Genomic DNA, 23017 nt, shown 5'->3' with positions numbered 1-23017 from the left:
CCGAGGGCCTCCCATGGGGCCGCAGCTCTGCTCTCTGCCCCTCCAGCAGCCACACAAAGCCTGGCTGCCCCTGTGACCCCCTGTGGCCCCCGGCCAGCTCTGACCCCACCACCAGGACTTCCCTGCTCCCTCAGCCAGGGTGCCAGTGCCTGTCCAATGGCGGCATGCAGCCAGTCCCACGCTGCCCTGCAGCATCCCCTTCACCCCAGGCAGGGCGCGCTGCAGGGGCCCCTGGACCCAGCCCGCCAGGCACCACACAAAACGCACCCGTCCCATCGCTCCCCCGCCCCACGCTCCTGCACAACGTTAGGCTCTGCTCTGAGGACTACAGGGTATCCCCACAGTCCAGCTCCCCCCCTCAGTGCCAGAGCCTGCCTGCACCCACACACATGCTGCCTGCACCCACACACTGCCTGCCCGGGAGGCTGCAGGACACACGGGGCGCTGTGCTGGGCTCCCATTGCTTGTTGGGCACCCCCGGCGCTGGGCAAAATGGAGACAGTGAGCACCCCTTGGAGGGCAGAGACGTGGTGGACTCTGAGCTCAGGCAATTCTGCACCCCGGGGTGCAGGAACTGGGGAGTCCTGGCTCAGGGATGCGTGACCCCTTCCCAGCCATTCCCAGCCCCACAGAGCCCAAACCAGTGCCAGTCTCCTCGGCCCTGCTCACCCTCAGCACAACGGCACCCTCGCTGCAGTGCTGCCTGGGAGGGGAGGGGGTGCCAGACCCCAAAAGCAGCCACAGCACCAGTTGCAGCAGACACCAGGGACCAGCGGGGAGACCCCACAGCCTGTGTGGCCCCAACTCTCCATGCGTCCCCAAGCCTAAGGGCTGCTTTGGCACCTAACACCATTGTCAGGCGCAGTGGCCACACGCCTGGGACACACAGCATGTATGCAGCCTGCAAGTGTCCAGGGCACATCCACACACGTGGGACACGCCGCACACACGCGTGCCCCATACCTGACACTGAGCGTGCACACACACCTCCTTACGAGCCACCCATAACACACATCCAGAGCACTGTGCATTGCACTTCCGTACCCTCAGCCAAGCACCGTGAGTAACACACACCCGGCACACATGTAAACACACGCAGGGAGGCTTACGGGCTGTACACACCCTGTACGGCAAACACACACCTGGAAAATCCCCAGCGGGGGAACATCCCCACGCAGCGGGTGGGCTGCCATCCACGCACCCACCCGGAACGTGCCTGCGCCCCGCACGTGCGCGCACACACACGCACACTCACACACACGCACCCCCAGGCCCTCCGCCCCCCCCAGCCCCGCGCACCCCCTGCGCAGACGCTCCACCCGCGCACACGTCCCTCGGGGAGCCCCGTGTACGTGCACACCCAGACCCTTGCACAGCCCCTGTGCACGCGCACACGCGCACACCCCTGCACACCCGCACACGCTGCGCGGCTGCACAGGACCCCTCGCAGGAACCGTGCACACATACACGCCCCCCTCGCACGCCCCCTTGCACACGCACGCACGCCCCCCCCCCCCGTGCCCGGTGCGCCCCCCGCGCCCCCACCCGGCCCGGCGCGCCCGCCCGCTGCTCACCGGCTCGGCGGCGGGTGCGGCGGGACCCGCCGGCAGCGGGGGCGGCTCCGGGGTCCCCGCCCGCGGCGGGGCGCGGGGCGGCTCCGGGCGGCTCCGGCTGCTCCGCCCGCCGCTCGCAACAAAGGGCCGCCCCGCCCGGCCGCCGCCGCTCCGGCTCCGCAACCGGCACCGGCACCGCTCCGGGCGTCCCGCCCGCCGGCCCCGCCCGCCGGGGGTCGGGGGGCAGGACCCCGGGGGGGTGGGGGCGCGGTTGCTCCTGGCTCGGGGGTGTCAGTCCCAGTTCTGGGGTGCGAGAGCTGGGAGGGCCCTGGCTCAGCGTCGGGGGAGGGAGAGTCCCGGCGTGGGGCCGGCCGGGCTGTCCCCCACTCGGGGCTGCCCGGGGTGATGCCGGCCCCGGGTTGGTGCTGGCCCACCCACGGGAGGACGCTGGTCCCCCCAAGAAAGGCTGGCCGCATGCTGCCCTGCCACCCTCGGCACAGCGAGGGGCTCAGCAGTGCCGTGGGGCCGGCAGGGAGCGTGGCTTTGGGGGGCAGCAGCGTGTGTCCTGCCAGGGGCCCTTCCCGGGTGAGAGCCCGCAGGGAGGGGGGTGCTGCGGGGCAGCAGGGCAGCAGCCCCAGGAACGGAGGTGTCCGTGCTGCGCAGCAGCTGCGGGGACACCCAGTGTGTGAGCATGTGGCTCCAGGCGTCACTGTGAGGTCCTCGTGGCGACACCCAGCTCCAGGCGTTCTGGGGTAACTCATGGTTCCAGGCATCTCACGGTGATGCACAGCTCCGTGTGTTTTTGGGGTAGCCCACGGCTCCAGGTGTCCCCACAGTGACACGCTCGGAGCTGGAGGCTGCTGGCCTGGTGTCAGCAGTGCGCAGCACTGCTGGGGTCTGCAGAGAGCCCAGGTGGGCACACCGTTCTCCTGGGGTGCAGGAGGAGCTGGGCACCAGGAGCCGATGGCTCTGGCAGGGGCTGGCCCGTGCTGCAGCCTCAGGTGGGCAGGGTGAGAGGCAGCTGTGCCCTGGGCACAAGAGGGGTGAGTAGGGCAGGGGGCTGTGCTGCGGAGATGTGACAGGGGTGAGCTGGGCAGGACACATAACCATGCTCCAGCATGGGGTCCAGCAGGCAGAGACCCCCCAGCCCCAGCACAGCTGTGGCAGCAGTGCCAGCCCTCTCCCGGAGCCAGTGTTGTGGACGCTGACCTGCTGGCGCTGGTCGCCCCCCCGCTTCCCAGGGCCGTCCTTCCAGCCTGGCTGTGCAGCATCCAGTTTCCATCCTCATTCTGTCCCCGGGCGCTGCCATCTGCCTGCCTGGGCCACCGAGCCCCTGTGCAGCCCGGCTGCTCCGCCTGACGCTGCACCGTGTCCCCAGAGCAGCCATGCCGCCTCATCCCATGCAGCATAGGCAGCGCCTGGCCATGCCATTGGCACGTGCAGAGGCTCTGCCACAGGCAGCTGCCTCCTCTGTGCACCCCTGGGCCCGGGGGGCTGTGGGGAGGGGGTGCAGTGCGGGGTTGCTGGTAGGGGCTGTGCCCCTGCCCCACAGTCTGTGTCATCCCTGGCCCATGCCGCTGCCCTGCAGCCCCTGGGGGAGGCAGAGTGCCACGAAGGGAGGGCGCAGCCCCCGCCCTGCAGCCTGCAGGCCGGCAGCTCAGACCAGTGCCAGTGAGGGAGGCCCATGTTTGGGGGCATCACTGCTCACACAAGGAACCACGGTGCATTGCCCCGCTGGGCACGCCGCTCCCTTCAGCCGCCTTGGTGCCCCCCCGCCATGGGCAGACACGGGGCTGCCTGCAGGCAGTGGTGCATGCGTGGACAGACAACCCCCTCCAGGTCCTTGCTCTTCCTCTGGCTGGGCTCTCGGTGCCCCCAACCCGCCGGAGTCGGATCCGTCCCAGGACACGTCACTCCCCAGAGCTTGGCCATAGCCCTCTGCAGCTAGCCTTGCCAGCCCCCGGGGACCCTCCCGGGGCCAGCTGCACTCGGGGGAAGCTGGTTTGGCAGCAGCCTGGGGTGTGTGGATTGGGGTCTGGCCAGGGATGGACTCCTTTGTTTGAAGGCAGCCCTTCCCTGGGACAGTGCCACATGGCTGCTCTCGTCAGCACTGGCAGAGCCTGTGCTCCGTGGGGGGACGGCTGCCGCACTGGCGTGACCTCGTCCCTGCAAGAGCTGTGGTCACTGGGTGGCTCTGACCGCAGGGCCAGGGCGAGGGCAGCCAGGGGGGCAGCGCTGCGGCCAGGCGCAGCTGGGCAGCCCCCTGGGCCCTGTGCTGGTGGGGCAATACCGCCCACTGCCCCACTGTGGGGCAGCCCCAGCAGTGCCAGCTGTGAGGCTGCAGGGCTGCTTGTGGGACAGGGTGCCACAGGGAGAGCAGTGGGACTGGGAATGCCTGAGACCCCAGCACTGCCCCGGAGCAGTGGGTGCCAGCCCCCCTGTGGCTGGCAGCCCCGCAGGCTTCTGCTCTGGTTAATGTTAAAGCCAGGCAGACGTCAGTACGCCTGGCCCTGCCTCCCCCCCAGCCCCTCTGCCTGGGGCCGGCAGCTCCAGCAGGACTGTTTTTCCTCCCAGAGCAGGATCTGCCTGTCCCCTGTGGCTAAAAAAAGCCATCGGCTTGGCCCGTGCAGAGGGACAGCAAACCTCCTGGGCCGAGCTGCCTTCTGGCCGCCCCAGCACACCTCCTGGTTCCCACACAGGTTCTTGGGGTGCCCCTGGGGTGCATCACCCCCCTCCCCCCCATGCTGGGGTCAGGCGAGGCAAAGGTTGCTCGGGGAAATGGCGGCAGCTGCCCTTCCCCGCAGCTGCCCGTCCCGCTGGGTCCAGCTGCCCTGAGTCACGCGCTGGCAATGTGTAGGATCACTTGCTTCTATGTAGGGAAAGCCTGAGCCGGCTCCAAGCCCTGGGCTCAGCGGGCAGCGTGTCCCCGACCCAGATGTGCCCGGGGGAGGGCCATGTCCTTTTGCTAGGAACGGGGACCACCGCAAACCCTCCTGCTCTTCACACCCCGCACCGAGCAAAGCCGGGGCGGTGGGATGCACACAGCGGAGGGAGGACACACAGCGCCTCGCCCGCCCGCCCTTGCCACCCGTCCCAAGCACCCCGGTGAAAGCTGATCCCGGGCTCGCCGGTCACCTTGTGCTTTGGCACCGGTTGCACCCAGCAAGTGGCATCTCCCCCCTCACCCACTCCGGGGGGGGGGGGGGCACCCTCCTGCCTTGCACACCCCGGGAGGGCATCATTCCCCATGGGTGTTTTGCAGATGGGGTGCGCTGCGTGACGGGGGGATGAAGCCATGGCCCGGGCTGCCCCGTGGGGCCCCGCGCGGACCCCGAAGGGGCCCGCGCGGGGCCCCACGGGGGAGCCTGGGCACGCACCGCCCCGGGGCGGAGCGAACCGCGTCCCCGCTCCGCCACCACCCCCCTTCCCCCCCCCTCCCCCCCCCCCCGTCGTGTCCGCCCCGTCGCGCCCCGCCATGGCCGCCCGCTACCTCCGCGCCGCCCCGGCGCTGAGCCGCCTGGCCCGCTGCCCCCTCCCCGCCGCCTCCGTGGGGCAGCGCCGACACTGTGAGTGGGGGTGACCTTGGGGTGAGTGGGTGGCGGTGGGGAAGCCCTCGTGTCCTTGGGGACGGAGAGGGCGGCTAGCTCCCGCCCCGAGTGGGGTTTGAACCAGTCCCGGCCCACGGAAGGGTTTGCACTCTGGGCCGGCTCGGATTTTTTTTTTGGGGCGGGGAGGTTTGCAACTGGATCCGTACCCCTGCTTACAACCGGTCCCGGGGGGGGGGGTTGCTACCGATCACGGGCCCACACGGGGTTTTGTGGTCCTGGAGGGGTTTGCTCCCGGTCCTGGTTCCACGTGGGGTTTTGCAGCCTGACCCGCAGCCAGGCTCGGCCCCCAGAAGTGTTTGTTCCTGGTCCCGGTCCCACGCGGGGTTTTACACCCCAGTTTGTACTCGGTTTGACCCTGGAGGAGTTTGTTCCTGGTCCAGGTCCCACGTGGGGTTTTGCTGCCCGAGCCGCAGCCAGGTTTGGTCCCCAGAGGGGGTTTGCACCCGGTCCCGGTCCCACACGTAGTTTTGCACCCTGACAAGCAGCCAGGCTTGGCCCCCAGAAGGGTTTGGCTCTGGTCCTGGTCCCGGTCCCACATGGGGTTTTGTAGCACAACCCGCAGCCAGGCTTGGCACCCAGAGGGATTTATTCCCGGTCCAGGTCCCACACAGGGATTTGCACCCCAGCTTGCACCCGGGTTCCGCCCCAAGAGGGGTTTGCTCCTGGTCCCAGTCCTATGCAGGGTTTTGTGCTCCAGCTTGTACCTGGGTCTGGCCCCAGAGGGGTTTGCACCCGGTCCTGGACCTGGTCTCACATGGGGCTTTGCAGCCCAGCTTGCACCCAGGTCCCGCCCCGAGAGGTGTGTGCACCCGCTCCCAGTCCCGGTCCCACGTGGGGTTTTGCACCCTGACCTGCACCCAAGCCCAGCCCCAAGCAGGGTTGGTGCCATGAACAGTCCCAGACCCCAATGGTTTTTTTGCCCTGACCTACACCCGAGCGGGGTTTGCACCCTGACTTGCACCCGGCCCTGAGCAGGGGCGGCACCTGAACCCTGCCGGATGGGGCCTTGCGGTCCCCGCGGGACGATTCCTGGCCCCACACCGTGGTGCAGAGCTGTGGGGCCGGTGCTGGTGGGGCCGGGCACGCGCCCCTAACACCCCGCCGCCACTCCCCAGATGCCGACAAGCGGATCAAGGTGGCCAACCCGGTGGTGGAGATGGACGGAGATGAGATGACGCGGATCATCTGGGCCTTCATCAAGGAGAAGGTAATGGGGTCCTGCCTGGGGAACAGGCGGGTGTCGCACAAGTGGAGCTGGCGGGTGCTGTACAGGGGAACAGGTGGCTGTTGTACAGGGAACAGGCAGTCCCTGCGCACTGCCCTCCTCCTCTGTCCGTCCTGTCTGTCCATCCGTCCACAGGAAGCAGGTGGTGAGATCAGCGCAGCTTCCGGCGGGACCTGGAAGTGAGGAGGTCCTGGGCAGGGGGAGGACAGTCCTGGGCAGGGGGGGACCGTCCCGGGCAGGCAGCCGTGGCTGGGCTGGGGTGGGGGCCGGGGCTGGCTGTGCCGCAGTGCACGGTGCTGCTCCCCGGGAACCCCGCACCGTCCCCCTGCTCTGACACTCTCCCGGGACCCCCAGCTCATCCTGCCCAATGTGGACGTCCAGCTGAAGTATTTTGACCTGGGCCTGCCGCACCGGGACAAGACGGACGACCAGGTCACCATCGACTCAGCGCTGGCCACCCAGAAGTACAGCGTGGCTGTGAAGTGTGCCACCATCACGCCGGACGAAGCCAGGGTGGAAGGTGGGCAGGGGGCGAGGGGCCGAGCTCCCACCGCAGTGGGGGTGGTGCCCGCAGCCCCGCGGGGTGCTGAGCCCCCTGTGTGTGCCCGGCCCCTCTGGGCCAGCCAGCGCCTCCCCCCCGCCGGCTCAGGTTTCTGGTGGGTCGGGGGCTGCGCCGCTGCCTGGGCTGGGGGCCCTGGTCTTAGTGCTGTGGCCCCCCCCGCCCTGGGGTGCTTGGGGGTGCTGCGGGGACCCCGAGGGCATGGGGCTGGGGGCAGACCGGCCTCTGCCCAGTGCCAGCCACAAGCCTATGCCGGCTGTCCCTGTCCTTGGCTGGCCCGACAGCGGGGCTCTGGCAGCAGCCCATGGCACGGAGGAGTGGGGGGGGGCTAGCAGGGGCCGGGTGCTGGGCTGACTGCTGGGGCTGTACCTGGTGGGGGGATCCCTCGGGGGCCTCACCTCTGCGCACCCCAGAGTTCAAGCTGAAGAAGATGTGGAAGAGCCCCAACGGCACCATCCGAAACATCCTGGGGGGGACAGTCTTCCGAGAGCCCATCATCTGCAAGAACATCCCCCGCCTGGTGCCTGGCTGGACCAAGCCCATCACCATCGGCAGGCATGCCCACGGCGACCAGGTGAGCCCTGCGCGGCGGCTGCCTGTGGCGCAGGACATCTGGCAGCTCCTGCCGGACCCTGCCCGATGCTCTGCCCTGCCCCTTGCAGTACAAAGCCACCGACTTTGTGGTGGGCAAGTCTGGGACGTTCAAGATGGTCTTCACGCCAAAGGATGGCAGCGGGGCCAAGGAGTGGGAGGTGTACAACTTCCCTGGCGGCGGCGTGGGCATGGGCATGTACAACACAGACGAGGTAACGGGGTGGGCCAGGGGCAGCTGGCGGGGTCCTTGTGGGGCCGCATGCCCTGCCATCCATGGTGGACCTGGCCAGGCTGGCAGGACGGGGGTCCCACAGGGATCCGTGTGCTTCCCTTGCAGTCCATCTCGGGCTTCGCTCACAGCTGCTTCCAGTATGCCATCCAGAAGAAGTGGCCTCTCTACATGAGCACCAAGAACACCATCCTCAAGGCCTATGACGGGCGCTTCAAAGACATCTTCCAGGAGATCTTTGATAAGTATGGACTTGGAGGAGCTCGGGCTGCTGGGGGAGAGAGCTGCCCCAGGGGGGCTGACTGCCCCCTGAGGAGGGGGCTGTTGCCTAGGGGTTGGCTGTGGAACCCAGCCTGGGGTGGGCATGGCCAGGCACAGCTGACACCTGCCCTGGGCTCCCAGGCACTACAAGACAGAGTTCGACAAGCTGAAGATCTGGTATGAGCACCGGCTCATCGACGACATGGTCGCCCAGGTGCTGAAGTCCTCCGGCGGCTTCGTCTGGGCATGCAAGAACTATGACGGGGACGTCCAGTCGGACATCCTGGCCCAAGGTGGGGTGGTGGGAGGGGTTGGTGTGGAGCAGTGTGGGGCAGGTTGGGGTGCTGTGGGGTGGTGTGGGGTGGCATGGGGTGGGCTGCGTGCAGTTGCCCTCCCGGGGCTGCCCTGACTACCGTCCCGCCGCAGGCTTTGGCTCCCTGGGGCTGATGACCTCTGTCCTGGTGTGTCCGGATGGGAAGACCATCGAGGCCGAGGCGGCCCACGGCACTGTCACCCGCCACTACCGGGAGCACCAGCAGGTGGGTGCGCTCTGCCCGCAGTGGGCTGCCTGCACCGGGTTGCCCACAGCATGCTGCCTGCACCAGGCAGCTGAGCACTGTCTCCACGCAGGGGCGACCCACCAGCACGAACCCCATCGCCAGCATCTTCGCCTGGACGCGTGGCCTGGAGCACCGTGGCAAGCTGGACAGTAACCCGGACCTCATCAAGTGAGTGGGGTGGGGTGGGGGCACCCCAGGTTGGGGACGCTGCCGGCAGCCGCCTCTGGCGCCAACCATCCCGGTCCCAGCCATAGTGGGGTCCACGGCACAGGGGTGCCTGTGAGGTGCCAGCTTTGCTGGAGCTGCGTGTGACGCTGCCGTCCCCAGGTTTGCTCAGACGCTGGAGAAGGTCTGCGTCCAAACCGTGGAGAGCGGGACGATGACGAAAGACCTCGCTGGCTGCATCCACGGCCTCGCCAAGTACGTGTGGCTCATGGGGTGGAGCGGTGTGGGGCAGCCGCCTGCCACGAAGGCAGGCCGGCCGTGTGGGGCAGCCGCTGGCATCCGGATGGTCCCTGGGGACTCAGGGCATCTATTTACAGCTCGCAGGGTCGGGGTGTGCCTGCGGCTGGGCAGGGGCCACATCCCGCACCCAGGGCGGTCCCGGCTCTGCCCCCCAGCCGGACTGGCTGCTGCCTGTGGTGGGGGTGGGCAGGGACGCCCCCGGCCGCGGGACCCCTCCAGCCCCTCTCTGCTCCTCTCCCCAGTGTGAAGCTGAACGAGCACTTTGTAAACACCACCGACTTCCTGGACGCCATCAAGAACAACCTGGACAAGGCCCTGGGCAAGCAGTAGGGGGGGGGTGGGGGTGGCACCCAGCCCCGGCCCTGCTGTCACCCGGATGGCCGGGGACCCAGCGCCACCTCCAGCTCACCAACTCGGCTCAGGAACAGTTGAATAATTTTTATAAGCAGTTTTCTTACGAGTGTTTTTAAAACCTTTCTAGCGGGAGTGTGTAGGACCGGGGGGGCCTGTCCCACACTGATTCATGTACCCTCCCACCTCGCGGTGCCAGCTGCCATTAAACACCTCACCGGCCGACGGCGCGTGGTGGTGGCACGACTCTCGCGGCACGGGCATGGGGGGGTGCCGGCCGCAGGAGGCAGCCAGCAGCTAAAGAATATGCATTTATTAGAATTATTGCTAAACAACTCTTCAAACCGAGGAGATAAAAAATAACCAAAACACAGTAGAGCTTTGCACAAGGGGCGGCTGAACGCTCTGCATATGCGAGGGGGGGATGCCAAGGAGCCACGCAGCCACCGGCACCTACTGTGCCACCGGCACGAGACACCCCCCCCCCCCATTGTCCCACAGGGCAAAGCCTGGTGCCGCAGCCGCCTGGGGTTGCCTCCCAGCAGCAGCAAAGACACCCTCAGCTCGGCCTCGCCAGCCCATCCTCACCCAGCATGGGGGGATGTGCGTCACAGCTTTTTGGTAATGGGACTGAGGTAGCGGGGGGGGGGGGGGGGGGGGGGCCTGCTGGCTGGGAGCACGGAGGGGGCTGTGGGGAGGGGGCGGCACTGCCACACTGCAGGAGGGGGTCCAGGCTGGCCAACGCTGCAGCTGTCTCCGTCCTGCCCCAAGGCTGGGGGAAGCTGGAGGGGGGGAAAAGGTGATGGCAAGGCTGGGGGACACCCTGCCTTGCTGGGGGCTGGGAGCCTGGAGGGCTGAGTGGTGCAACCCCCCCCCAGAGCCAGCCTGGGGCTTTTGGGGACAGGGTGGATGGTGCCCTTCCCCAGGGAGTGTGGTGGGACCTGCGCCGGCGCTTGCTCAGCCATCTGCAGTGGGTGTGTGGGAGGTCAGCTCAGGGGTCCCAGACCCTGTGCGAGTGCCCTGGACGGACCCCAGGTCCTGGGCCTGCTGCAGCCTCCCAGGAGGTACTGGTGCCTGCCGGGACCCTGCCTGGCACTGGACATGCTCAGGGAGCAATGCTGTTGGCGCTGCCCGGCCCTCTGCCCCACAGCAGGGAGGGTAGAAAGCCAGGACGGTGGTCCCAGACCCAGTGCTGCCCCAGCTCCTTTCTCCCCCCACCACAACACCTGGGAGCAGAGGAGGCAAACCCCCATCCCAAGGGCTGCGCTGCCTGAGCGAAAGCCTCTTCCTGAGCCCTGGAGCCGCTCAGGGGGCTGAGGAGGGGGTGCCAGCAGCACAGAGAGTGGCTGCGGTTCGTTAGTGGGGCCCTGCCAGTGCTCGGCTGCCCCATGAACGGCAGGACCCCGCTCTGGTCCTCAGCCCCCCCCCGAGCACCATCACAGCCCCCACCGCTCCCCACGCACAGACCACACACGTTACACAGGTTTACAAAGCACATTGGTTGAAGGAAACTGAACTCAGTGAAAAGATAAATCCAACCACGCGGCACGTCTGAAAAAAATAAATTACTTTCAAAATACCATCATTTGCTCAAGTTGAACAGGGTTTGCCTTCCTTTAAATACACTGCTCGCTACAGCTGCTCTACCCAGAACTGCTGCTTCCTCTGAGCTTTGCCATTAGTTTGTAAGAAAATATTCTGTTTTGTATGTGCCCCGTGGCCTGGCGCAGGTTGCCACAGCTTTGCCCATGCCAGCTCGCAGCCGGTGCCAGAGCAAGCAGGACAGCTCTCGCCTGTCTGGGAGACAGGGAAGAGCAAGAAATGCAAACCCACCTCCTCCCGTGGGCAGAGGGGCTTCTGCCCCACAGGGCGCTCGGGGGGGGGGAGCAGGGGGCTGACTGGGCTGCAGCCCCAGCACTGCTGTGGGGGAGGACCCAGGAGGTAGAATAATTAGTAATGCTCATCATCTTCTGGGATGTGCCTTCCCCTGCCTGCAGCTTCAAGTATGCTGGACGCTGGAGTACAGGCAAGGGTGAAGACAGAGGCAAGGTCCTGGCTTGCCACTGCGCAGTGGGGCGGGCAGGCAGGCAGGAGCAGAGCGAAGGGAGGTCAGCGCTGGGCAGGAGAGCGGCAGGCAGCCGGTGCACAGCTCAGTGCCCCCTCTCTGGGGGTGGTGGGGAAGGAGGGAAGGACCCCAGCAACGGTGAGAGCTCCACCGAGGCTCTGCAAGGGTCTGGCAGCAGCTTGGAGCTAAGCCCTCGCTGCACCAGCTCAGCGCGCCCATGGCAGGCAGCAACCGCTGCCCTGTGCCACCTCCAGCTTCTGCTCCTGCCTTCGCCCCGGCAAAGGTTTTTGGATATCCCTGTTTTCTCCTTCACCAAGCTCAGCTGGAGCCCCCCCTCTCCAGGGGCAGAGGTGCAGGTCTGGCTGGGTGCCGCAGCCCGCTGGCAGCAGCTCCTCTTACCACGCAAAGTCCACGCAGGCCCCCAGCAACCTCCTCCAGCCTCCTCCAGCCTCAGCTACAACATGTTGTAGTACGCCATCTCCTTCATGGCCTGCTCGGTCAGGGCGTGCTCGTCCGGAGGGTTGCCTACCCCCCTGTAGCCGTAAGAGTTCTCCTCCTCGAAGTCGTCCATCTCCTGCTGCCCGTCCAGCTCGGCGTGGTCGGCCCCGGCCAGGTCCATCATGGGATCTAGGATTCAGCACAGGGACACCCAATGATGGACCTGCATGAAGGTCCAGGGACAACAGCACCCCTCCTTCCTGGGCAGCTCGGGTTTAGAGCCCAAAGCTCCCCAGAGCTACAGCTCTGCTTGAGCCAGGCCACTTGTGGGGGGCTCTCAGCTCAGAAGATCCCCAGCCATGCACCGCAGCAGGGATGGGTTGCTGGCAGAGTGCTGCCTGAGCAGAGAGCTGGCATGCATGTGCTCGCCCCCGACTGGCGCCTGTGCCACACGCACAGGGGTCTGCAGCACCCGTCCCAACGTGGGGGCTGGGGGAGGCGAGGAGAGGATAGCAGCGCAGGAAAGGCATCCTCCCAGCGCCGCCCCGGCGCTCACACTCCCTGCCTGTGCCGCAGTGCTGGGCACTGGCTGAGGCTCAGCCGGGGTGGGAGTTGTCTGAGGTGGGGAGGAAGAGAAAAGGGTAGGAACGGGGGATCCTGCTGGGTCCCCCCAGGATGCGCTCGAGGTGGGCGTCGAGCTGCTGGGGAAACCGAGGGCATGAAACAGCCAGAGCTCATCTCCAGCTCTGTCCATACGAAGCAGGGGTGGTCCCACCGCAAGACTACTGATGGAGCATCTGCGCTGATGCTGTGCAGAAACCTGCAGCAGGAGCATCTCCCGTTCCCCCAGGGTGCCTTTGGGCAGGTGCAGAGGGGGCAGCCGGGGCAAGAACAGCGGCATTTACCCCTCCCATCCTGCAAAACCCTTTGACTAAAATCACAGTCACAGCATCACCAGAGGGCACCGTCCTGTCCAGAGATGCCGAAGCCTTAATGGCTCCTTGAGGAGCTATCTATTTTAACTTCTAAATATTATGAAGTTTATTTACTTGTATTTGTACCACGTTTATTAAGCTTACTCAGCTCCCGCTCGGTACCTTTCCATGGCCCTTGTAGGAGGACAGGTGCTCGAGGACAGAGGGGAGGCTGGGGAGACAGTGTGTGTCACCATGCGGTGCTGGCAGGATGAGCAAGCCGAGGGCAGCCCTCGGGCGACAGGACATGAGCTCGCCGAAAGGCGCTTGCCAGAGCTGCCGCGGCACGGCCCAGCTCCCGAAGCAAACAGCCGAGAGCTGGGCGCTCCCAGGAGCGGCCGCAGCAGGGAAGACCACAGCACCCAGTCTGCGATAGGCAGCGCCAGGGACTGGCCACAGCCTGCACCTACCTTGGCTGTCCAGGCTGATGTCCATCACGCCGTGCTTGACCTTCATGTGCCGGCTCAGGTTGCCCTTCAGGTTGAACTTGCTGGAGCAGTAGGGACACTTGAAGGGCTTGCTCCCCGCGTGCAGGTGCATGTGGCCCAGCAGGTTGTACATGCGGTTGAAGGACTTCCCGCAGACCTGCGGGCAGCATTCCTCGGGTCAGTGAGGGCTCTCCCACTGCCACCCCCGGCAAAGGGGGACAGCGGCAGGCGCTCGCCTGCAACGGCTGGTGCTGCTGCAGGGACGTGCGCTTTTCAGAGCAGACCTTGCTCCTGGGGTCCCCCATTGCTCCCACCAACTTCTAAGAGTAACGGGGCCGCTTCCCTCCGCCCCTCACCTCGCCCCCTGTGGTGGGAGGCCTCAGGGATGCTGTGCTGGTATTGCTGGGAACTCCAGCATATCTAGCGCTGGTCAGAGAGAGGTACTAATTGACCTTCTCCGTTAGTGGTGCCCATGCCCTGCCCGCAGCAGCTGCTCCCCACTGCACAGCTCTGAGCAGACGCGTCAGGATGAGCTGTTTGCCCGAGCGAACAGAGGGAGGCATCACAAAACTGCTTTCCTGTGACAGAGAACTCAACCCAGCCTGGCCGGGTTTCTCCTGAGTGCAGCACACCAGGGCCCGTGCTAACCCCCTTGATCTGCTAACCCGCCCGGACCCCCGACGGTACCTTGCATTTGAATGGCTTCACTGGCGAGTGCACAATCATGTGGGTCTTGAGCGTCTGCTTCTGCACAAACGTCTTGAAGCAGATGTGGCACTGGTAGGGACGGACACTGGTGTGGATCAGCATGTGCCGCTTCATGTTGGCCTGCAGGGTGAACTCCCGGCCGCATACCTCGCACTTGAACTCCTTCACGCCCTGCAAGGGGTTCAGAGAGCTGTGGGCAGGGGGCAGAGCCGAGCCCTGGGCAGAGCGGCAGCGGGCAGGGCTCTGCCTGTGGCGGTGGGGGCCAGCGCACAGCGCTGCTGGGGTGGCTCGGGGGCCTCTGAACAGACCCCTCAGGAGCTGGGGACACATGAGAGGTGCCAGGCACGGTGCAGAGCAGAGACCTGCGTTCCCCAAGGGGCATGGGACGGGCTCCTCGCACTAAGCTGAACTTTGGGGACTGTCAGTGGGCTGGACCGCAGGAACTAGGAGGGAGATTTACCCTCATCAGCTCATCTGCCCCTTCTGCAAGCACAAAGCGGGCACTACCAAGAGCCTGGGGCCATCCCCGCACTGCCCCAGGGGGTAATTCCCACTGCCTGGTCCTGCAGCGGGCAGGATCCTGCCTCCTGCCTTGCCCCCAGATACCATCGTCTCACCCGCACTGGAAATGCATTTGCAGCACTTGGAAAACCCGGTATTAGGTCAGTGCCGCCAGAGCGAGAGCAGCTCCGCAAAGCAGCACCCACGGGAAGGGGCTGGCTGGGAAGTGCAGCCGCCGTACGGCAAGCCGACCCGGCATGGGTACGTTCAAGGGCCCCGCACAAGCCCGGCAGCGTGTGGGAGGTGGGCTGTGGGGAGCATGGCTGGACAGGCTCTGTAAGCCCAGCTGTGAGACCCAGCTCTGCTCTCTGGCTCAGGCCAATTGCTCCCCCTTGAAAGAACCCCTGGAAAAGGGCAAACCCCTTGCTCACAGCCCGCCAGGAAGGGCTGCGGCAGCACCTGTCCAGGGTCCCCCAAGTCACCTTGCCGCAGCACCCGCAGTAGGCCTGAACCCCCCTCCCTGAGGATGGAAACCCCCAGGAAGAAAGGAGGCTGGGCAGCCCCAGGGCCCCTGCCCATAACGATGCCCTTTCACTGCTAATCAATGACCCCTAGCGAATGCCAATCATGGGTGCCTCTGCCCACCCGCACCACCCATCTCCCAGGGCTGGACAGGACTCTGGGGCACTGGGACACCCCTCTCCCCTAGCACCCGCATCCAGAGCCAACACACCTCCTCCGGGCATAGCAAGGGCAGCACCTCTTGGGTGCCCGACATGCCCTGGCCCCTACCTTGTGCGTGAGGGAGTGCTGCTTGAGGTGGTGGATCTGGCTGAACTCCATCCCACACTCGGTGCAGACGAAGGGCCGGACGTTCTGGTGCTTCAGCATGTGGTTCTGCAGCTGGCTGCGGTAGTGGAAGGACTTGCTGCACTCCAGGCACTGGTACAGCGTGGGGCCCTGGTGCGTGGAGAGGTGCCGCTTCAGCTGGGTGAGCGTGGAGAAGTCCAGCCCGCACTCCACGCAGACGTGGCAGCGGCCGCTCTCGTGCTTCACCTCGTGCGCCTTCAGCTCGCTGGGGTAGGCGAAGCCCCGGCCGCAGAAGCGGCAGCTGTAGGGCTTGATGTCGGTGTGCAGCAGCATGTGCCGCTTCAGGTGGCTGGTCTGGGTGAAGGCCTTGCTGCACACCTCGCACTTGTGGGGCCGCGTGCCCTGGTGGGTCAGCAGGTGGGTCTGCAGGTGGCTGGGCTGCTTGAAGAGCTTGTTGCAGTGCGGGCAGGAGTGGGGCTTGATGCCGTTGTGGCCCAGGATGTGGGTCACCAGGTTGTACTTGGACGTGTAGGACTTCTCGCACATGCGGCACTGCCAGCGCTTCTGGCGGTCCCCCGCCTCCACCAGGTAGGAGTCATCGATCTGCACATTGATGTCCAGCCGGTCCAGCTGCGCCTTCTTGTTGCGCTCGCTGGTGGCGCCCGCCACCTCCGTCTCCAGCTCCCCCGGCTCCTGCCAGGCGAAGCCCTGCTCGCTCTTCACCTGCTCGGGGGACGCCGGCGCGGGGACCTCCACCTCGCCAGGGGAGGGGGCGCCCACCTCGAAGGCGCACTCGGTCCGCAGGGCCCCCGTGGTGCCACCCTCCACCGCACCAGCTGGGTCGGCACCCCCGAGGCGGCGCTCGGTGCCCTCTAGCTCCTGGCGCGTGTGCCGGCGCAGGTGCCGCAGGCGCCGGGGCTTCCTGCTGAAGGTGCCGAGGTCGATCATCTTCATGGCACTGCTCTGCACTGTCTGCTCCTGGCTGGGGTCCTGGAGGGGGGGCGGGCGGCCGCGCCGCTGCTCACCCTCCTCGTCCCCAGGGACGGACACTTCGTACAGCACCTCATCCTCCGCCTCCTCGCACTTGACTTTGGGCACCAGCCTCACAGGAGGCCGCTTCCTCCTCCGGGCATGCTTCTCTAGGGAGGACTCTGCCTCCAAGGCATCCTCCTCCTGTCCATCCCCCGGCGCCTGCCCCTCGCCCTCCAGCCGGCACTCGCCCTCCGGCTCCCCGGGCTCCACCGCGGTGGTGTCTGGCAGCTCCCCTCCCAGCCCCGGGAAGAAGCCAGCAGGGCTGATGGTGGCCCCGAGAAGCTCATTCTCGGACACCAAGCCCAGAACCGCAGCCTGCGCCAGGGACAGCACCACCACCGCATCCGTCTGGGTCCCGCACTCGGTGAAGCGATCCATCTCTCGCTGCCTGCCTACGCTGTCATGGCTGGGGAGGGAGAGAGATGGCCGTTAGCCTTCCTGGTGCCCCTGCCACCATGCAGCTGCTGGAGACACCGCTCCGTGAGGGGCTCATTCCAGCTGTCACCCCTTTCCTGATCACCATTCCCAGCAAACCCCAGACTGATGCGTGTGATGCCAGTGTGGGTCCCTGGCACCACACACCCCAGGATGTGGGGGCAGCACAGCCCTGGGGGTCTCAGCTGCAGGGAGGGACCGGGGAGCCAGGCTGTGGAGGGAAAGCTTGTCTCTGTGTCCGCTGTCAGCCTTTCTGGCCGGGCTATCAAACCCTGAGGTTGAGGTCTGGTTCCTCGCGTGCCCCAGAGCTCCCCAGCAGCAACTCCTGGGGACAGGCACCCGTGCAATTTGGGGACCAGTCAAGCAAGCCAAACATGCCGCTCTGCTCTGTGTTTCTTGCAGGAGCAAGAAGTGGCAGTGAAGGGCACGGGGAGCCCGAGGAACCAAAGCACAAACCCTCCTCACTGGGAACATCTAGAAAGTGGTCGAAATGCCAGGCTTGCGAGCCCAAGTGAAGTGCACAGCACAGGCTCTGCTTGGCTCAGTGCTGGTGCCTTTGGCATGCTCACCCGTGGGAGTCCAAGCACCGCCATGGCGTGGGAGGCAGCTCTGGGTTCGGGCATGCTGGCCCTGAGCAGGCTGTGCTGGTGCCCCATGAGCCCCCTCGCTGCTCCAACCTCCCTTGCCCCGCGACAGCTGGGCTCCAGCTTCATGTTTCCCACCTGGTCCATCCCTCTTGTCTCGCAGCCCTCTCACCGCCATGGCAAGCACCTCCTCTCTCCTTTGCTTTTGCTTTTGTTAATGCCTTTCAGCAGCGCCGTTTTGTCCCAGCAAAAAGCACGCCAGGTTCCAGCAGTATTTCTTCAGGTTTTATAAGTGGTTTGTTTCCATTTTTCCTGCCTCCCTCCCCCTGCAGCACTACTGATCCGTACAGCCTGCTTACAGAGTTACGAAGTCACTTGTCAGAAGAGGGCTACAGTCAGTTAAAATCCCTGTGAAAGCCGCGGTTCTCCAGGGCCCTGGTGTAAACACAGAAGAGCAGCAGCCAATGCCCCCCCCAGGCTGCGAAGGTTTAAGAGTCCTCTCCCTCCCCCATTGCCCCCCCTCTCCGAGGTGCCCCCCGAGCATTCATGCCCACGTCAGCTCTGGGGCGGCAGGCACTGCGTGCCCGAGTTACGCAGGGAAGAGGCGCAAGACACAGACAGGGTCAGAGTGGGATGACCCAACACTAATGCCACCCTGGGGCACACGGCAAATGGACCACAACTGGTTTATCCCCACTCAGACTCTTGGGACCCAGAGACACATCCCCACCGCCCTCCAGGAGGGCTCACAACAGGATCCTGCAGGACTCCAGTCTTGACCTTGTGCTATTTAACTATTCCATCCATTTTCAGGAAGAAAGCCAGATAACTGCTCACGGATGACACATGGAGTGATGCTCACTTGCGTGGGGAGGAGCGTATCGCCATGGGACTCACCGGCAGGACAGCCGGTGCTGGTACCACAAGATTCCCTGAGTAAGCCATCCTGATAGAAATGAAGGGAGACCACAAGGAGACGGATTAGGGCGCAGACGTGGCTGCAGGGTGCGAGGCAGCAGCCTGGACCTGCGAGCAATGTGGAGCCTCCAGCACCCATGTGGGCAACCTGCAGGAGTGTGCCAGAGCCCGCCGGAGAGGCGGCACAAGAGGAGCCGCTCTACTGCTGCTGTTCGCTGCATCCGATGCTGGTGATGGCTGGGGGAAAGGTGACAGTGGAGCTCACATGGGAGCAGTGCATGGTGCCAGCCAGTTTGGGAAATACGGACTTGAAAGGTCAGGTAGACACCAACCAGCTTTGACTAGAAGGACAAATGACCTTTGGCGGAGAAGCAAGGAGCGGTAAGCAAGCACAGGGGAGCACACTGGGAGATCATGGTGATGCCATGGTATCACCACGGGGTATACGTGGGACCACAGCAAACTCACAGGCCCGCATTTCTGGCAGCAAAAGCCAAAAGACAAACGAGCAGAAAACCCCACATTCACATCATGCCTACAGGCGGTTGCCGCTGGCCTCACCTGGCAGCTGCTGGGCCACTGGTGCTGGGTTTGCGGGGGCATCAGGTGTGGAGCACCCTGGGGACAGCAGCTCCGCTCCTGAGCCTGGGACAAACCAGGAGCTCCCCGTGCTCTGGTGGTCTCTGGGGACCCACCAGCCTGGAGAGCAGAGCACAGGGCACGTTCCCACTGAAATAGTGTGAACGGTGTGGGAATAGCCGTAGGGAAGGACGAGGCCCTTCTGAAGAGCCGGCGTTCCTCACCAGGCGGACGGAGCCTGCACCCGCCCCACCAGCACCAGTCCTTTCTGGAGAGCTCAGAGGCAGCCAGCCAGCAATCCAAGGAATTACTGCCATAAACAACCCGGGAATCTGGGATTAGCAAAGCACGGAGGAGCTGCTGCACCGAGGAGAGTGGGGCAGACACCACCGTGCCTCAGGGATGCTGTTTTGCCACCCATCCCCAGATCCCTCTGGTTGGCGGCCACAGGTTCCTTGGTGATTCAGGCTGGGAAACAGGGAGGGGAGACCATCAGACAAAGCAAAACAGAGTGAAATGAGAAGCCGTAGAGATGTAAAGGTGCAGGCAGGTCTGCCAGCAGAGCAGCCCGCTGGTAGGCTGGGGAAAGACCCATGGGCTGCCAAAACACTCCCTTCAGCTGGAGGGTCGCTTATGCATTTTGTTTTGTGAGGATTAAAACAACACTTTGAGAATGTGCCCACACTCAGCTCACTCTTGCCCAGGGGCCCGACAGCCCCCAGTCCCGTACCCGCCCCAGAGAAGACAGGGCAGGGTCCTGGAGGGATGCAGAGCCCGGAGCAGTGATGCCCGACTCCCCTGGGCCGAGCAAGCCCAGGACCCCCATCAATGGGGTGCAGCGCAGGGCCCCCAGCAGCCTCTCCCCAGAAGCCCTGGGGTGGCCAGCAGGGACAGGCAGGGAGGCGCTTGGAGAGCTGCCACCAGATGAAAGCGAGGAGGCCGCCGCTTCCTCCTGCGGTGAAGAATGTTCTCCTAAATATAATTATTTCTGCAGCTACAACAAAGAGAAATCCTATGGGGGAGGTAAAACAGGAATAAACTCTAAACCAGATTATGTCGCAGTCCCAGGAGCACCTGCACGGCATGAGAGGCAATCCTGGGCTAAACAACCACTCTCCTCTCTGAGTGGAGAAACCCCGCTTTATCAGGTTATCGTCCCCACAGTTCTCACCGTGGCACCCACACGGCCTCCACGCCGCGTCCCACCAGCCAGGCCAGTTATGGGCTGCAGGGACAAGGAGTGCTGGCTGGAGCACATCGGCCTCTCCACTTGCAAACACACCACTGCAGGCAAAGCCGCAGGCAGCTGCCTGCTCTTGCTGGTTCCTGCACGGCCCTTATGAGTGTGGCCTGTGTGTCCTCTCATGGCAGCTCTGCGCCCACCGAAACACCAGGCCACAGTGCACACATCCCTCTGGGGAAGAGGAAGTGATGGGGAAGGGGAAAAGCACCGGCGTGGAAACAGGAAGAGCCAGAGAAGGGGGACAGACACCGACCATGCGGGGTCGGCTGCCCATGGGCTTGGCACGCGAGGTACCGGGTCCTTCCTTAGCATCTCTCCTGTGTGCACAGCACGGGCTGCTCAGCCCCCACTGTGCTGGATCTGGCCACAGGATCGGGCACCCTCGACCCAGGGTCAGACGCACCCAGCGAGGGGACCCTCCTGGAGGCTGAGCGTGCGACCTGCCAGCGCTACCAGGGAGAAGGAGATGCCTGGGGGGGGAAAGTGGGCTCTGGTGCCTGTGGGGACACTGCTGCCCCCAGCCCTCTGTCCCCGAGTTCCAACCGCCTCTGCCCTGGCATGGCAGCCAGGCCCTTTGCCAGCAGCTCCAGCACCCTCCGGCCTGCCCGAGCAGGAGTAAGGGCCCAGCCGAGCATCCCTGCCTGCTCGGGCATCGCCGTGATGGCCAGGAGGGAGACGGGCTGTACAGAGCCAGCGGCCAGAGACCGGGGTCGGGGGGGGGGGGGTGGCCGGCCAGAAATGGAGGGGAGACGAGGGGGGCGGCTTCAGGCCCTCGCACCTCCAGCCCCCGGCGCAGAGCCGGGGAGAAACCCTGCGGAGCCGGGCAGAGAGGAGATGGAGAGGAGGAGGAAGAGGATGGGGGGAGGAGGATGGGGAGGAGAGGGGGAGGGGGAGTGCGGAGGCAGCGAAACAAAGCGAGGAGCGGGGGAGGGCGGTGGCGGGAGGAGGAGGAGGGGTGGGAGGAAGAATGGGGAGGAAGAAGAAGAGGAAGAGGAGGGAGCAGCCGGGGAGGCGGCTGCCGGCGCGCACAGACCGGCCCCGGGGCCGCCCCTCGTCGGCCGGGATCCCCCGCCCCGGGATCCCCTTTCCCGGGAGGCTCCCGGGGGGCCCGGGCTGATCGACCCCACGGCCCATCGCCCACCGCCCGGACAGCCGCGGTGCCAGGGCGGGTTGTCATCCTCCTCCTCCTCCTCCCGGGGGGGGCCCTGCCGGAGCGAGGCCGGGGGCGGCCGCGCGGTGCCCCGGTGCCCCCCACCCGCGGGCTGCCCGCCCGAGCAGCGAGCCGAGCTGCTGCCGTACGGAGCAGCCCTGCGGGGAGCCGCGCTGCCAGGGAAAACAGCCCAACACAACGCACCCCCGCACAGATATCCCTGCCAGGTTGCAAGGACTGGAGCGATTCCCACTTCCCCGCTCTAATTTCCCGAACCGGCAGCGTGCCCGTCTGTCGTCGCTGAGCGCCCACCCTGCCCAGCCAGCCCTGCGTTCTGAGCCGGCTCCCAAGTGGACACTGGCTGGGAGCTTGGATGATGGGCAGTGCAAAGCCAGGGCTCTGGCGTGGCCAGAGGTGAGCAGCGGTTTCCCAGAAGGAGCGTGCGAGCCACGCCGCTGCCTTTGGGGATCTGCTAATGTAATTCTTGCTGGAATTGAGGAAGCTGAAATCAAGAGCCCGCTCCCCGGGGTCTCAGCCCAGACAGGGAAGCTGGGGTCCCTCTGCTCTGCCCTGGCGAGAGGAGCTGGAGGAGGCTGGGAAGCACGGAAGGCCTTCTGATTTGGCCTTGGATTTTGTTTTCCTCCTTGGTTTGGGGCACAGTTTCTATTTCCACATACACTGGATATCTCTTCCAGTCCAGTTAAGATCTCGCTTTTCCCAAGGATTTCTCCACAGCCACTTATACAGGACGATAAACACCCACACGCCTCCTCCTACAGTGGTGTGTTGTCACCCCAGCTCCTGGCTGGGGACAGGAGGGCACCGCCAGACCCTGCTCCCCATGGCAGGTGCCAGTAAGCATCATGCAAGGGCAACGCAAGGGCAACACACAACCTGGATAGCCCCACAGCCAGCTGGCAGCCTCCAGGATGGGAGAGGGGAGAAGGGACGTGAGATGGGACCCAACTGTTGTCCTCACATCTCCAGCACTGCAGAGGGGTCAGCTGGACCCCCCAGCACAGCTCTGGGTCTTTGCCCCTGAGTATGAGCGCTGCAAGACAAGGAAGCTGAAAGAGTGACACACTCACATATGCTCCTGAGACCAGCACCGATACGTTTTAAGAACAACAACCCTAAAACAGAGGCTTTTAGAAGAAAGTAAATGGTGGATTCCTACACCGGGGCACTCTGAGAAAGGGGACGAGCTCTGCTCCTCTGGGCCCTCAGTACGAAAATAAAAGCCTTGTGTTACACAAATCACTCTTTGCACTTTTCTCTATCGAATGCGCGAGCCCTGGTACATGAGAAATGGAGCTTTGCTATTCAAGAGAGCGAGGCCACAACAGCTCGCAGAGCTGCTGCTGCAGCTGCACAAACACCGCAGGGAGAGAAGTGGGGAATGGGACAGATGCTTTTGTTTCACTTCTCACTCTCGCTTCCCTGTTCAGCCTTCTTGGGTCTTGCAGAGCAGGCTGGAAACTCTCTTTCCCAACACACTGGCAAATAAGGCTGGGTCACGTATTTCAACTCCCCCAGGAAGCACCCTGACACCTCTTGGGGTGCAGAGCACTGCCTAAACCTCTGCTCTCCAGGGAGCCGCTTCCAATCTTGCTTCCAATCAAGCAGTGGCCTCAGGGGGCCTCAGGTCCAACGCCGCGACTGAGCACAGACCTGCCACAGCCAGTCCCACGTGAAGCAATCGCTCCTGGGTGAAGAAGGGCGATGCAAGCTCGGGGCTGAAGCACGC

The 23017-nt window shown here is 65.0% G+C and overlaps 2 protein-coding genes across 2 annotated transcripts in view; one reads left to right on the top strand and one right to left on the bottom strand.

The window, feature by feature from the left end:
* The first annotated feature begins 5022 nt into the window (after positions 1 to 5022).
* Positions 5023 to 9630, top strand: IDH2 (isocitrate dehydrogenase (NADP(+)) 2). Its single transcript, XM_076348197.1, has 11 exons — positions 5023 to 5119; positions 6277 to 6368; positions 6741 to 6906; positions 7359 to 7519; positions 7608 to 7751; positions 7877 to 8013; positions 8171 to 8322; positions 8456 to 8568; positions 8660 to 8757; positions 8917 to 9009; positions 9297 to 9630. Exons 1-11 carry the CDS (start codon positions 5029 to 5031, stop codon positions 9382 to 9384), a joined length of 1335 nt encoding a protein of 444 aa, XP_076204312.1. The 5' UTR covers positions 5023 to 5028; the 3' UTR covers positions 9385 to 9630.
* A 1259-nt stretch (positions 9631 to 10889) lies between these two features.
* The window catches only part of ZNF710 (zinc finger protein 710), a 33472-nt gene continuing 21344 nt past the window's right edge, over positions 10890 to 23017 (bottom strand). Inside the window, exons 2-5 of the mRNA XM_076348196.1 lie at positions 15312 to 16767; positions 13998 to 14189; positions 13293 to 13467; positions 10890 to 12097 (exon numbers count right to left, since the gene is read on the bottom strand). Coding sequence (XP_076204311.1) covers positions 11925 to 12097; positions 13293 to 13467; positions 13998 to 14189; positions 15312 to 16739 — 1968 coding nt within the window. The 5' untranslated portion in view covers positions 16740 to 16767 and the 3' untranslated portion in view covers positions 10890 to 11924. The remainder of the gene's footprint in view (positions 12098 to 13292; positions 13468 to 13997; positions 14190 to 15311; positions 16768 to 23017) is intronic.

The sequence above is a fragment of the Aptenodytes patagonicus genome, chromosome 10 (assembly GCF_965638725.1).
Source record: "Aptenodytes patagonicus chromosome 10, bAptPat1.pri.cur, whole genome shotgun sequence".
NCBI classification, from domain to species: Eukaryota; Metazoa; Chordata; class Aves; order Sphenisciformes; family Spheniscidae; genus Aptenodytes; species Aptenodytes patagonicus.
Note: the sequence above shows the minus strand (reverse complement) of the source record. Positions and strands in the feature narration are given on the sequence as shown.